Source organism: Cololabis saira, chromosome 12, assembly GCF_033807715.1.
Source record: "Cololabis saira isolate AMF1-May2022 chromosome 12, fColSai1.1, whole genome shotgun sequence".
Lineage (NCBI taxonomy): Eukaryota > Metazoa > Chordata > Actinopteri > Beloniformes > Belonidae > Cololabis > Cololabis saira.
In genome coordinates this window covers 25225735-25240732 of record NC_084598.1, presented here as the reverse complement: position 1 = coordinate 25240732, position 14998 = coordinate 25225735, and the positions used below count along the sequence as shown (strand labels likewise).

General features: G+C 41.9%; 2 protein-coding genes across 5 annotated transcripts in view; both read right to left on the bottom strand.

Moving 5' to 3' along the window:
* kmt2d (lysine (K)-specific methyltransferase 2D) overlaps positions 1-2322 on the bottom strand; it is a 39808-nt gene extending 37486 nt beyond the window's left edge. For 3 of the 4 annotated variants that reach the window (XM_061736143.1, XM_061736147.1, XM_061736146.1), the window contains exon 1: positions 1973-2322. The gene's annotated coding sequence lies outside the window, so the exon portion shown is untranslated. Of the gene's footprint in view, positions 1-22; positions 90-1972 lie in introns of those variants that run through there. The other variant, XM_061736144.1, reaches the window with a different exon arrangement.
* Positions 2323-6244: 3922 nt separating this feature from the next.
* On the bottom strand, positions 6245-11194 carry dhh (desert hedgehog signaling molecule). The gene is made up of 4 exons (XM_061734964.1): positions 11010-11194; positions 10256-10639; positions 7873-8134; positions 6245-7738 (listed from the first exon to the last, which is right to left on the bottom strand). Exons 2-4 carry the CDS (start codon positions 10562-10564, stop codon positions 6942-6944), a joined length of 1368 nt encoding a protein of 455 aa, XP_061590948.1. The 5' UTR covers positions 10565-10639; positions 11010-11194; the 3' UTR covers positions 6245-6941.
* Positions 11195-14998: the final 3804 nt, after the last annotated feature.

Here is a 14998-nt window from a genome sequence, read left to right as displayed (position 1 = left end):
AAAACATGAAGATATTGCTTACTCTCTTAAAAAAAGAAGGAAAGAAAGAAAGAAATACAGTTGTCCCAAGAGCGGAGCAAAAGTAATGGCATGATGGCCAAGTCTCAACCTCCAAGGCTGATTTATGGTCCGCGTTACACCAACGCAGAGCCTACGGCGTACGGTGCGCGTCGCCGCGTAGCTTACGCCGTAAGCTCTGCGTCGATTAAACGCGGGACCATAAATCAGGCTTTACTGTTGCAGTTCTGTGGACATGTTCCTTAGTCTGTGATGTTGATCAAACAATCATCATAAACATATGTTGCAGTGTCCCAGCAAATTAAACTATTGCGATTTTTAAAGATTGCTTAAAATGCAGCTTTAAAGCACAATTGCTCAATGTAAAAACATTTACTTTAAACTGTTTAGCTCCGTCCAGCTAATAGACGTGTCCGTATCACTTGGTTGATGCACAGAAACAACTACAACAACATATAGCGACGTCGCAGCAAAGCCTCTCTAAATGAAAGAGGGGGGGAAATGCAAACTGTCGTTTGGTTTCAAACGTGGATCACAACGAAGAAGAAACAATCGATGTATAACAACTCAAAGTGGGCAACCCACCAGGTGACATGGCTTAGCTCTCCAGCAATTAGACCCCCCCCCTATCCATCTGGTCCGGGCGAGCAGCTACATGCTACACTAGCCGGTCTAATGCCGCGTTCCATTTGTCCTCGGAAGTCGGAATTTCCTAGTTCCCAGTCGGAATTTTCAACTGGAACGCCCCTCGAAGTGGGATTTCCTACTGGGAAAGTGGGAGAAGCTTCACCACCCCCGACACCACCTCACTCCCTCACTTCAAATCCAAACTGAAAACCCACCTGTTCAGAACTGCCTTCTCCCTCTGACCCCACTTGCACTGTGTCGTTGTTGTGGTTTTTTTTTAAAACTTAATCTGAGTATTTGTTTACCCCCTAGCTTTTATTATTGTGTTACACTGTTTTTAACCATTGTACGGCACCCCTTGAGTGTTTAGAAAGGCGCCTTCAAATAAAATGTATTATTATTATCAGTACTCGAGTTGTAAAAAACAATCAGGGGGGATGGTGGATTTTATCATATGGAGACAGATCATTTGTGCTGCTTACAAATAATATAATATATTACAAATAATAGCAGTGACCAAAACACCTGCAGAAATACTGCAGGAATGACATAGCAGCAGTTAAATGCAGCCTTCTGTAAGCTTTAAATATCCACTGGGCTTACATCAAATACATCAAAACACAAAAATAAAAAACAGTTTTCTGAACTTATCAATATGACTCTGTCCTTCACAGGATAAGTAAAATGGATCACTGCAAAAACTCAAAATCTTAACAAGAATATTTGTCTTATTTCTAGTTAAAATGTCTCATTTTAGTAAAAGAATCTCATTACACTTAAAACAAGACTCATCACTGGAAAAGACAACCATTTTCACCTGTTTCAAGTAGATTTTCACTTGAAATAAGTAGAAAAATCTGCCAGTGGAACAAGATTTTTTTGCTTGTAATAAGAAGATAAATCTTGTCCCACTGGCAGATGTTCCTACTCATTTCAAGTGAAAATTTAGTTGAAACAGGTGAAAATTGTCAAATAAGTTATTTTTCTGGTGATGACTCTAAATGTTGAAATAGCAGTAAAACCACATTAATTGATGAAATGACATAAGGGATGGAAAGTTAGATGGCAGTTTTACTGGGGGGATGATTTTGACCGTTTTTATTTCAGGGGGGATGCCACCCCCTCTCATCCCCCCTCAACTCCAGTACTGATTATTATTATTAGTTACCATTCCAAGATGGCTGCCATTCCCAGTTCCTAGTTCCGATTTCCGAGGTAAATGGAACGCAGCATAAGGTCAGCGCTGCTGCTGCTGCTGCTTCTAGTGCTGCTGCAAGAGCTCCAGCAACAAAAACAGGGGCTTATAAGTACAAGTGAAACAGCTTACCTCACATAAACAATATATTCCCCATATGCATCAGCAAATCCCAAAAAAGAGCCATGCAATGTCCGAAACTGCGGACGGTCGCTTCATCCTTCTGCAGCCCGGGCAGCTAGCTGCAGCTAGCCGCGTCCCTGTGCAGGAATCCCCGCTGGCGGAGCCGAGGTCGTCCGTCCGCTGCAACTTTCACCAGAAAAAAACGGTGAATCCCGGAGTTTTACGGCCCCCCAAAACTTTGCCGGCCACGCCAAAAAAGTGCGGGTTTTCTCGTGTTTCTCAGCGCCACTGTGTACTTTTTCGCTCGACGTAGATGCGCGGCTCAACTTGGCAAGCCGTGTTTGGGTCGCCAGCATCGTCTCCACTTGGAGCCGGAATTATGGTTCTGCGTTAAAGTGACGCAGAGGTACGCAGCGACGCGCACCCGTACGTTATAGGATCTGCGTTGGTGTAACGCGGTACTATAAATCAGCCTTTAAACTGCGTCCTCGCTCCGCTAGCCGCCGCTAGCTCCGCCGGCTCACACAGCTACGTCAAGGCTTTAATTCATGCAAACCAAAGAGCCGGGTTTGTATTTTAGTATCACGAATAAGCAAATTCGTTGTTTTATTGGTTGGAAAAGCTAATATAGCACGCAATGGTCGGTTTTTATTCTGAAAAACCGATGCGAGCGATGGAATATGGTGGATATTAGATATTAGGTCATTAGATTCTCGGATCTAAGGGAGCCATTTTTGCATTAGATTGATATGATTGTAACACTAGATCGGCACCATTAATGCTGATGAGTGGTGGATAAACAAGCATCTGATTTTATTTTTAATATAATTCTTATTTTAGTCCAAGTGAACCAAAAACTGTACGTGCTGTTGCACTTTATCATGGCTCATTTACAAACATAGTTTCGCTTTGAGATTCACACCATTGACAAAATGTTGGCACACGAAAAATAAAAGTAGTCATTCTGTTTTATTCATATCCTATACAATAATCTATATATTTTTTTACGTTTTCAACATACGAGGTCATTAACAGTTCATGTCACAAGATACGGGATATAACAAGATTAGGTTTCGATTCGCACGATTTATGTTGTGCTGAATTGCAGTCTCGTCAATGTTTATTCATATAATGGTGAACTCCACATGTTAAAAGAAAAACAAAGAACAGTCAGTGACGCCATTCCGTCCTGATCCAACCAGCACCAGAGACTACAAATATGACCATTATCTTTAAAATGCAGGGCTATAACAACTGCTTCTGTTTTTCGTGCATTACAAAACAATTATTGAGCCATAACACTTAAAAAAAAAAATCAACCTTCCTGTGAGCAAACTGCTTAAACACGCATTTCGTAATGTTTCCTTTTCCTTTTCTGTCAGAGAGATCCTAATATGCGGACAGGTGAGTTTTTCCAGTGATTCCGACTGAAGAGCAGAAGTCAAAAGCACAATCAGGAGGATAAACAGCGCCTGAGTGTATTGGGATGGGGAATTTATCTTCTGCCTCTTTGTTCTTTTTTTAAGAACTACAGCTTAAAAAATCTGTATCCGTCAATATGTCAAAACAAATATCGGATTCAATTTTTACCAGCCAACCAATATTGTCCCCGAGTGCAACCAATGATTATGATAATCCAGGCGACATGGCGAATGCATGATAAATGCTGACGTTGAAATACAAGAACCCTCAAATAAACCTCATCCATCCAGCAGACACTCGCAACTCTTCTCTGATGACTCTGAGAGAGAGATATTTCATTAGAAAAAGTAGAAAATTGAGTTTACTGATCACGTAATGTAAATTTAAATTTAATTTGTATATAAAGTTAACAAGCAATGAAGTCACAGATAGTATTAGGGGAGGGCTCAAGTTGTTTATCACTGTGAGAAAATTAGAGGTAAGCCTTGGAAGGAGATGTTAAAAAAAAGATAGTTTTGAATGTTAAAATCCAGGTAAAGTTGACACCTCAGCAGAACATATACTGACTAGAACCACAGTTGTGATGCTTTTATCTACCTGTTTTTCCATAAAGTGTGGAATGAGTCAAGGTCTGCTAAAAAAACTTTTTTTTTTTTTTTTTTGCTTCTGTTGACCGTGAATCAAAACGGTCAGATTTTGTATGCGCACGATTCTTGAGTTTGTGGCTGACCCTCGGTCCTAGCATTGACCTTCTTGTCCCATCCATTCTCAAACCCACCCTGAAACTCCAAGAGCCTGGGGCGGTACATACGATAAAGCTCTAATGTCATTGGGATGATCCTGTGAACTTACAGAAAATGAGGTTGGGTAACAGTCTGTCCCATTGTGAGAAGGTCACTGGTTTAATCCACAGCAGCTCCTGGCCTACCTTAGAGAAGAACACTCAATTTGCCGGTAACTGTAGCCGAGACAACAGTCACTGCTAAATGTTTAAAATGTGAAGCAAATGTACAAAATGAGTCTATGAATGTTTCAATGTAATTGTGTATTAATGAGCACACAATGCAGCACATTGTTTTCTCCTTTGGGCAGTGAGCAGTCCCCTGCTGCAGGAGGGTGATCTGTAGTTGACCCTGCAGTGGGAGATTTTTGTTCTCGTGCATATACACTTAGGATTCTAAAACCCTCAGGGCTCCTGTGAAACCACTTGGGAGAGAAATGTTGCATGTGAATGCACTTAATACAATAAACACTTAGAACTAGCTCCAGATTGTCCATCCGTATTTTGATTGTGATAAAACTAAGTATTTATCAGTGTATGAAATAGTCATCTCTAATGTACACCCAACATTTTGACTTGAAAGCTATTAGAAAACCAGTTACTCTATTAATAATTGCTGAGAGTGGTTTGCATAGGAAAGAGACGAGAACCTAATTTAAAAAATCATAATCACTTCTAAGTTGAGTCACTTATAGTAAAATGTTTATGCAAATCTGTCAATAACTCTTGAAGTGATCATCCAAACAAACAGACAAACAAGTTAAACCAAACACATATCCTCCCTGGAGGAGGTAATAACTGAACAGGTGGAAGTAGGTATGGTCAGTAGCAGATTTATCACATATTCAAGCCCCCTCCAACACATACTTCTGCCCTACTGAAAGATATTCCAAATATTGCGATTTAAAGATATGCCATTTTTGTTTGACATATTTAATGGTTCCGGTAACAAATGTTAATATTTCATGCAGTGAATGTTTGAGTTGCACTCTGCCTGGATGTGGGGTGAGCATGTTTTCATTTTGAAAATAGGTTATTACTGGTCCCACTGACAGGATTAGTTAACTCCCCATTCAGCTTTAGCAAAATTGGATTAGATTTTGGGGGGCTGAGACTGGTTGGAAAACAGTAACTGATTGGTGGATGAATGTAAATAGAGGGTGGTATTAGGACACCGGGCTGCTCCTATTGGCTAGTCGGGGAAGCCAGTGCTCTCCCATCTGGCTCCTGTGTTTTAAGGATAATCCCCTGGAATACCTTCACAGATGTTTACAACAGAATATAAATCAGAAGAGGAGAATGTAGTTTCAGTATTCAGTGTGCTTGGAGACAACAAACATTTTTTTTATTTTTTTTTATTGATAACGGTTATAATTTCCATAGCAACATTAATTAATGAAAAAAAGCATAGCAGAAATTATTTTGTGTGCGGTTTATTCTCTTACACACAATTCATTATTCTAGCATTATACTTTTGAATGCAAATATTTCCATTATAGTAAGAGGTCTAAGACATTACTTTAAAAGTAGCTACAAAAATCTGTGTCATTATTTTTAAATGATCACCAATAGACACCCACATGTAGTTCCACAACTAATGGTATAAATGAGCTCAATGTTTGTTAAATTTCTGTTTATTGATCAGATCTGTAAATATGTTTGAGGAAGTTTAGCAGATAACTCCCGATAACGTTTACATGGATGTTATTAATTCTTCCACAAGAGGGTGCAAAATCTCATGTTACCTCTCCCGACTCCAGCCTTTAACTCTCTGAGAGTTGTTTTTTAATATAAACATGTTGTAAGGGAATGTTTCCTAGTAGTGAGTAGAATAAATTCAGGGGAAGTCTTTGCACTACACATTAGTGGACTGTGTCTGTCGGTGTACTGAAAGCTTTTATATAAAAAGAAAGAAGAGAAGTGTAAACAGGGCACAGTACAATAAATAGACACAGTACCTCTGAGCAATGCAGCATGAACAATGAAGTGTCTTTTATTATATTCCTCGAAACCTCGAAGCAACAGTTGAGGTGAGCAGGTCTGTAATAAAGTCCAAGTGGTGGCACGGTGTGCAGAATATTAAGTACGCCTGGGCTTCTCATTAACCCGACAGCCTACATTTAAGTTCCACATGGAAACTGCTGCAAACTTTGACATACATGAAGCTCAATTGTGACCCTGGGAAACAATCTTTTCCATATGGCATGTCTGTTTTTCACACAAAGCAATGAATATTTGCTTTACAAGTAAAAGGTAAATAATCTTAAAAGTCATAACCTGCCCCCAGGATTTAAAAATCACACAAGTGTTTGTTTTCCTAAATTTTATTTTTATTTGTTTTATAATATGACACCAACTCAGTGCATACAATACAAGTAGGGGAATTATTATAATAAAATGCAACATTTATATATTATGATTCAGAAAGTACAAAAATAGAGATTCTGTTTTCCAGGGAATTCATTCCTATAACATTTGAATAACGTGTATATTTTTACATTTTTAAATGAAATAATTAAAAGAAACGACAAGATGTACAAATAGATTATGATACAGTAATTTGGGTATCAACCTGTTTAATTTTTGACAGTGTTAGCATGTTTATCATGGTGATTCAGAATACAAACAATAGTGTAAAATACAAACAAGCCATTTCAGTATCGTTGTTTTGGTTTTTTAACTTACTGGAAAAAAAAAGAAGGGTTTAGTATATATGTTTGAAATATCCAGTGTGGCATATAGTCCAGTACAATATATGTTTGTAGTTTCAGCTTTTCAAGCATGGAATGAGTTGGAGTCTAAAAAGACACAAGCAAATCTGTATAAAAGTCTGGCATACCAGTGAACGTCCGATTTCTGTCTCTGCAAGGAGTGCTTTTCACGAACCCCGGAAGCGCAAGGTTCCCCAAGATTGTCTTGTTCATTTAAAGTATCGTTGTGTACATTTATATTTGCTTTGTCCTTTGGTGTCAAAATGCTCAAATGTGTCTCAGTGAGAGCTTCTTGAAAGTCGGCGGTCTCCCCCCAGAGCAGCTGTTTCAGTGAATAGAATAGTCGCAGAGGTCCAAAAGCCCAGTGTGCGAGTCTGTGGTCCTCCACCAGCGCATAACTGGACGCCAGCACCCCGTCAACAAACAAAGTTCCAGCTTCTGTCAAGGGCGCGTACACTCCCATGCTTTCTTTAACCGAAACTGAGATGATTTGAGATGGCCACACTTGACCTGCTGCTGTACTCAGCAGGACGCACTCTCCTGGTTTGGCTCTGCTAGAAAACCGAGGCTGGTACTCACGGCTGTCGTGTCTGCAGTCGGGGGCTAAAAAGACCAAGTGGTGTGGCGTAAGGGTCAGCGTGTACCCATCTTTTGTCTCCAGAGACAGAAAGGTGGACGAGGTTTCTCGGTCCCGGTGCAGAAACAAGAGGACTTGGCTGTACACGACCTGCCCTGTCGCAGACAGAGCCATGACTCTTTCACCAGGAGCCAGTGATGCAAGACTCTTCTGCCTCCCTCCTGCAACAGTTACCCGGGCCCAGCCTGGGAAACAGCCCCCTCTCTCCACCGCAACAGAGTGATCTTCAGGAGGAAAAATAGCCAGCATTTATAAAAAACAGACTGTGTTCTGCACTACACAAACTGAAATGATGTTCCTTAACAAATTTACCAGCATAATTCTGCATTAAGAAAAAAAAAACCCTCATGATTCTTACCAGCTTTGACTGAGCAGTGAATGTGATACTTGGACTCGTAGTGGACCCAGTCAAAGCCCGCCTCCACAGCAAGCTGGGCTAGAAGGCCGTACTTCTCTGTGTCCCGGTCATCGGTGGTTATGTCCACAGCCCGGCCTTCATAGTGCAGGGAGCCTTGAGGGTGGTGGCCATCTTCATCCCAGGCTTCTGTCACACGCAGGTGTATTCCTGGCCACTGGTTCATCACTGCGATGGCCAACCTGTTCAGACAGTCCTTACATCGCTGGAGCAGAAGGAGACACAGGGCTAGTTTTACTTGGAGCATAGTAAACACCGTGCTTAGGAAGAATATGATTATCACAAATATATCAGCACACACTGTTTCAAATCAGTGCATCTATCAGATCTTTTGACACCTTAAAAAATGTTGTTCAATACATTTTGTTTGAACTCTTAAATCATAGAATTTGTGTCATCATCATTTGTATTTTTTCAGTAAAAATGAGAGTGACTAACAGAGCCTTTTGTGTGGTAAAATCTATGAATATGTTTACGTTAGCATTTGAATCTATTTTCTTGAAGTGACTAATTCAGCATGATATGAGGAAAGGTCGGTTGCTAGGGAAGGGTTTATTTACGTGAATATTTTCTTTTGTGTGTTTGAACATTCTTTTGAATGCTTTTCTGTTTATTTAAGAACAATATATTTATTTTTAGTCACTCTATCCAAAGGAAATACTATATGCAATGTCTGAGCGAAGCTGGAAGAACTGGCAGACACTTGTAATTGTTTATTAACAGTAACAATTCTGCTTGAGAGCGCAACAGGCAAGAACAGTATGCGAGTGAAAACCTCAGCGCTCAGACTGATTTTAGAGCAACTAAAGCAGAAAACAGTCCCAGCTCTTCAAGAACGTCACTGCCTCCCAGGTTATGATTGTTTGGCAGCTGGCATCGCCACACAGTTGCTCCTCTGCTCTGCTAAAGGCCATCTCAACCTTGTTCAAACAATCAGAGTGCAAGAACAAACCTACTGTAGCCAGTTTGGCACATTCTTTGGCCTTTTCAACAGAGTGTCGGAATAATCAAGGCCATTCTTCCTTTCCAGATTGTTCCAGGCTTGAGTTAGTCGCTTTCATCCCTGAGACATTTGATCAAATATGCGAACAGTGACTCTTAACACCCCCATGGGCCATAATGTTACAGACTGTGTCAGCATTGTGGCAAAATAGCAAGCTGGAAAGGGGAAAAACAAAAAGGACGTCAGCATCTGAGGTGGAAAGCTCATTATCATCTCTCAAATGCATAACGCGTTTGCGATGTAGCAGGTCTTGTGGCCTAATAAACTGTATAAACCTAACTTGCCGTAAGAGAATATACAGTTGAGGGAGGAAGAGGCAGAAAGGGATGCGAGTGTGAGCAGGGGCTTGGGTGAGAAGAAAGCAGGGTAAAAGAGGGCTGAGACGAAAGAAGAGGGCAGAGGGGAAGAATGTATGGGCACGGACTTGGGAATGTGACAGCAAGAGTGAGAAAGAGTGAGGGACAGAAAACAAACTGGGTACATTTCTCTCGCAATGTCATTGAAGAGAGGCGCTTCATTGTCACAACTACAATAGTTGCTTTTCCGACGGTGCCATTACTTCAGCAGGCGGGAATTTTGTATAGGCGACCCTTCTGAGTGTCCAAATGACGCACAAAGAGCGTCTTTCACATCTGGGCAAAAAAAGGGGGCACATGCACACATACACATGCTGAAACTGGGTATCAGGAGGGCACACACGTTTGACCGCAGATTTCCACCACATACAATCACTCTGGGAGGGCAAGGAACACAGATTTATATCCAACAATCACAGCCATATCTCAGTCTTAATGGGTCCTAGATTATCCTTTGAGGGCATTATGAATTTGGTGAATTATTCCCAGCAAACAAAACTAAACACAAGAATATATTTTCACATGTCGTCACACAGAGAGTCTTTCATATGAAGAATTTTATTTCCACCGACGAAGACTGAAGTTAAAGATTAAAAGGAGGTGTTCCTGTAGGGGGAACTCGGCCTCTTAAGAGGTAGTGTTGAATTACATCCTGATATTCTTATCTCACAAAAGAGGGAAGAGATATATGGGTTAAAACTAAAACACAGTCTGTTTAACATTTGTCTATATATTAGGTAGTGTAGAGTTCAGTAAAAATAAATTAGATTATATGATTTGATTTAAAGGCGCCATGATGGAGTGGAAGACCAAAAGTAGTAAACTGCAGTCAGCACCTTCCTGAAAAGGGATTTTGGTGGATCAAACAGGGAGATTGTATAGAGAGGAAAGAGCAGACAGAGCATCCCTCAACCAGTCTGCACTGTTTAATCCCTCTGGGTGATATATTCAACTTCACAAGTCTCACCTTAGTCATGAAGCGGTCTGCGTTGGTGTTCTCCTCATCTTTGAAGACAATGTCTGGGTTGTAGTTGCACACAAGTTCATTGAAGCGCTCAGAGTTGCGTGTGATCTTGCCCTCTGCTCTCCCGCTGGCCCCTAGGTTGTTTTCTGAGAAGTTTGGGAAAAACTGCTTGAGGTGCATAGGTGTGAGCTTCCTGTGCCTGGGGCGCATGCCATACCCGGGGCCTGGTCCGCAACCCTGGACCAGCCATATGCAGGTCCACACAGCGAGCAGGCCCAGCTGTGCAAGGCGGGCCCACCAGAATGGCTTCATTGGGGAGAGTTGGGGCTCCCAGGACTCAGCGGCTCACGGTGCTTCTCAGTGGTAGCCCAGTTCCAGGTGGAAGAACTGAATGAGGGTCAAATCGTGGTCCATTCCAAATCATGGATTTATTAAAAATATGCTGATATTTTATAGTCATACAGCTTTCAGTTTCAAGTTCTTATAGGCTTGATCCAAAAAAATGAGCTCTAAACTATAAAACAGATTTTCTTTTCTTTACTGTTTTGATGACAGAGAAAAAGCTGTCCAGAAGGGATCTGATAGATTGAAGTCTGCTGTTTGACAAGTTTGGCATCAGTTATTCAAAGAGAAAGTCATCTTCCCGGGTTCTGAAGAGGTGCCTCTTGCGACGCAGGTGTTTCTTTGGTGAGTTTTTCTGCTCACTTACCGCCTCTCTTTACGCAGGTGTTTCTTTGGTGAGTTTCTGCTCACTTACCGCCTCTCTTTACGCAGCTCCGCACGGACGCGCACCAAAAGCCGCACGGCTCCGCGTCTCAGCGCAACTCCTGTGGACGCTCCTGTGGCGCTCTCATCCTCTTCCTACATGCAGATACATCTGGGCCGAAACTTTTTTTTTCGCCCCCCTTCTCCTCCTCTCTCTTGTCCGCCGCCTTCTGTCGCTTTTCAGCGCTCCTGGCCACCTTGCGACAGCCATTGGGTCTTATTAGTGTCCGGACCAGATTGCCCTCCCTTCCTATGCGCGCTCCCACCGCCGCAGCACACGCCTCCAATTCACTCATACAATGACTATATGGTGTTAACACAATGACCTCAACCCCGTCCACATTCACTGTTTGAGATTAACCTTTTTATAGATGAAAACTTTTTTTTCTCAAGTCTGAAACTCCAATATTAAACCAAAGATCCCCAAAATATCCCTGTTATTTGTTAATCTGAGGGATTATACTTCAAACAAAATTAACTGTAACATTTATAGAGCTATATAGAGCGCTATCTCATGTTACTTTGAACTTGTATGCCCTTGCTTTTGTATGCATCTCCCACCCACCACAGAAACACTGCGCCTGTGTTATTAATAGGCAGAGTTGAAGGTGAGGACCGAAGATGGAGCACAAGTGTCCAGCCTTGACACATCTGACCCCGACTTACAGTGCCGCCTTCCTGTGTTTGGGGAGCCAGCATCACCACCCCCACCCCCCATCCTTGATACCCAGTAACCCCCAAGACCTCTTTACTGGAAACACCCCTTGGTTAAATTGTCAGGTTATTATTTTTATCCATTTTAGAACAATAGCTGGGAGACTCATAAAATGTGTCCGATAATTGTAAAGAGGGAGCAGAAACAGGAATAATGTGATGCCTCCACAATATGATGTATGTAATCGCACTGGGAATCTTAAATTAATGGCAGATTAACGGTCAACGTGTCACTGTGCTATCTCTGCTTTCCTGAAATAAAAGGACCTGATGTATTTTGGCTTTGTTCTCCATTGTCAATCGCAGCAGTGCGCCCTGGGTTTGGACATCTTTATGATTTCTTATGACTCAAGATGAAAAGTAAGTGGATTGAATGCTTCGTACTTGGCCAGCCTTCCACAGGTCACTGAGCTCCACACAGAATCAGGACAGACATCCCTGGTGGGGAAGTTTCTAGATGATCCCCAGGATGTTGTGGGGAGGGGTTGTAAGGCAAAGCTGCATCTTCCTGTCTTTATGGTAAACATGGAGGAAGGCTCACGTCTGGCCCAAGCAGCACAGATGAGAGACATCAGCCTTCATAACAAATGCAGGGAATGACTCAATCAAAAAAAGCAACAAACACCTTCATATCTACAATTATCCACATTGATGTTTCTCTTCAAAGCCATCCAAGAAGAAAAAAAAAACTATTTCCATCAGGCATGAAAGGGAAAGGAAGGAAACAAACATCTGTGGGTTGGAGATGGAAATAAAAGTCATTATTAGTTTTTATTTTGGTGCCCCCATCCTCCTGCCTCCCCCTGCCTCTTAGCATTTAACTCCCCCATTTCAGGATGGGAGTACATGGCTTGGTGAATGGTTTAGTTTCCTGCTAAGCCACAGCACAGAAAACGAGATCTTTCCTGCTTGGGTTGGCCTACCCTACTTTCGTTTGCAAATGTTTTCACCTGAGCCAGGGGACAAATGACCTACGTTACCGCTGGTTAGTTTTTACTTTATTTAAGAGGCTTACAAACACAAACAACTGACTCACGGATAGTGGTTGTCCGCAAGTGCACTAAAGCACGAACACATTCCAAATTGTGTTTTTGATTAAATGCTTGCTTTGACATCTAAAGTGTTTTCTCTTCTCTTAAGAGCTGAATAAACAGTCTGCAGGATCCACTTCCTCTGATGGAGGCCATTATAAGGGATGGTGGGGAAAGGAAAGTCAAGGAACTGCCATCAGCCACCTTCGTCACCTCTCCCAATCGCTCTCACTCACACAAACACACAGCCACACCACCCACTCCACTGTCTCTTTCACTATGTTATCAGTGCAGGAAGAGGCAGGGTAGTGCATTCTGATGTAGCTGCACACGCCGGACGATTCTTGGCTTTTGTGTTATAGTTTGGGGTTGGACTACAATACACCGTTCATTTCTTGCTTGTGTTAAATTTTGTTTGATCCTGTGCAGTGATGTAAGTTGTATGTATATATTCTTCCTATGGTAATGCATGCTTTGCTCAACCCTCATACATCCTATAAAAGAAAAAAACAAGAGCACCGGTGAGATGAGGTTGAGATGATGCTGCACTTTAAGTTGACAATAGAGAGAGAGGGGTGGAACTTCCTGGTAGCAGACACGCAGGCCAAAAGGTCAGATATGATGTACGACGTTATATAAACATGACCTGAAAAATAATGAACGTGCACAGATTACACGTTGCATACCTAAGAGTTCGGTGTAGATCTGAATTAAACTGAGATACCGTTTCTTTCTCCTCCCCGAGATGAGAAAACAAAAGCCTGTGCCAGATAAGTGTGTGAAGAGAGCGTGCCGTGAGCATGCACACAGGATGGCGGGCTGCTATGGTAAACGGACAGTGTGGCCCTTTATCAGTTGATTAGCAAGCAAGTCTCGCCTTTTCCTGAGTGATTTCTGTATGCAAGTGTAGAAAAGGGGGAACAACAGGCCTTAATGCACTTTGGCACAAACTTCAAACGTCAGACTGTCAGGAAAGCTAATCTTTCTTTTTCCCCCCTTCATTCTTATGTTTTGACAATAAAGATAGCCTATCTCATCCCATTACAAGCTGCCCCCCCCCCCCCCCCCCCCCCCAACATCTAGTCCTATAGAGTCTGTTACCCAGTGGGACACTTTGAACTTCATTTGACCTTCATGTGACAGCGAATAGTGCCTTACAAGTGTTTCACCAACTAAACCAAAGGTTGAAGATGGTTTTATGCTGCATATATGTACAAATGAAATGAATTAAAATCAGGTGTTGCATTTGCTCCCAGAAAAGCCTAGAAAGAGAGATTATAGCACCAGTGGACTAACTTTTGCATTTCTTCCAGCTGGGTTACATTGTGGGATCTAGATAGACTTTCAGTAGCATCCATGCGTGGGCACAGACTAAATATTCTTATTAAAGAGGGAGTTTGTCATCAATATTCAAGAATTGTCATGAATATAGAGTTACTGTAAAAAAAATACAGTTGCATTTCCACTGTGCTGGAGAACTGAATCAAGACATTATGGATTTACTAAACATTTAACACATTGAAAAAGCTCTTCTTTCCTCCTGAGTCTGTCAGACTCCTTTAATCTGGCTTGTGTGTCACTTCCTCAGAGCAACCAGCCTCCAGGTGTGCCACTAATGTTACAGCGACACTTTAGTTCATTTCCTCTCAGTGAAAGGAAGCACAGCGCAAAACAAAAGCTAAACCAAATAAGCTTAATTAAAACATCCAAAAAAACCCAAAACAAGAAATGCCAAAACAAAAATCAAGAGGGCGAAATTAATCAGAGCTGGGGCTGTCTTGAACAGACTTCAGAAAAACGAGGAGAGGAAATGAACAATAGCCAAGGAAAAGGAATAGAAGAAAGGAGGTGGGTGGTTGAGACGTCAAGGAGAATGTGAGTAAATGTCCCTTCTACTGATTTGCAGAGTTTTTAATCTGGCATTTGCATCGAAGCGGGGAAAGCGTGGGCTACGGCTGTAGTGGCGTCGTGGGTGGACGTCGCTGACAGACGGGTCAAAATATGGCTTTCTTCTGCTGCTGATTAAAGAAGTGCAACAAGAGGGTGGAGGGACGCAGAGGACAGATGACCTTACCAGACACATACACCCACCGATGGACACAGCAGAGCGTCACACTTTTGCAACACTTCATAAAATGTAACAGCATCAAAGAAATGGCTGAGAGTTTAAAAAAAAAATTTACCCACAAATTAAAAACTCAAAACATTTTAATGTTTTCTGGTCACAACAACAAAA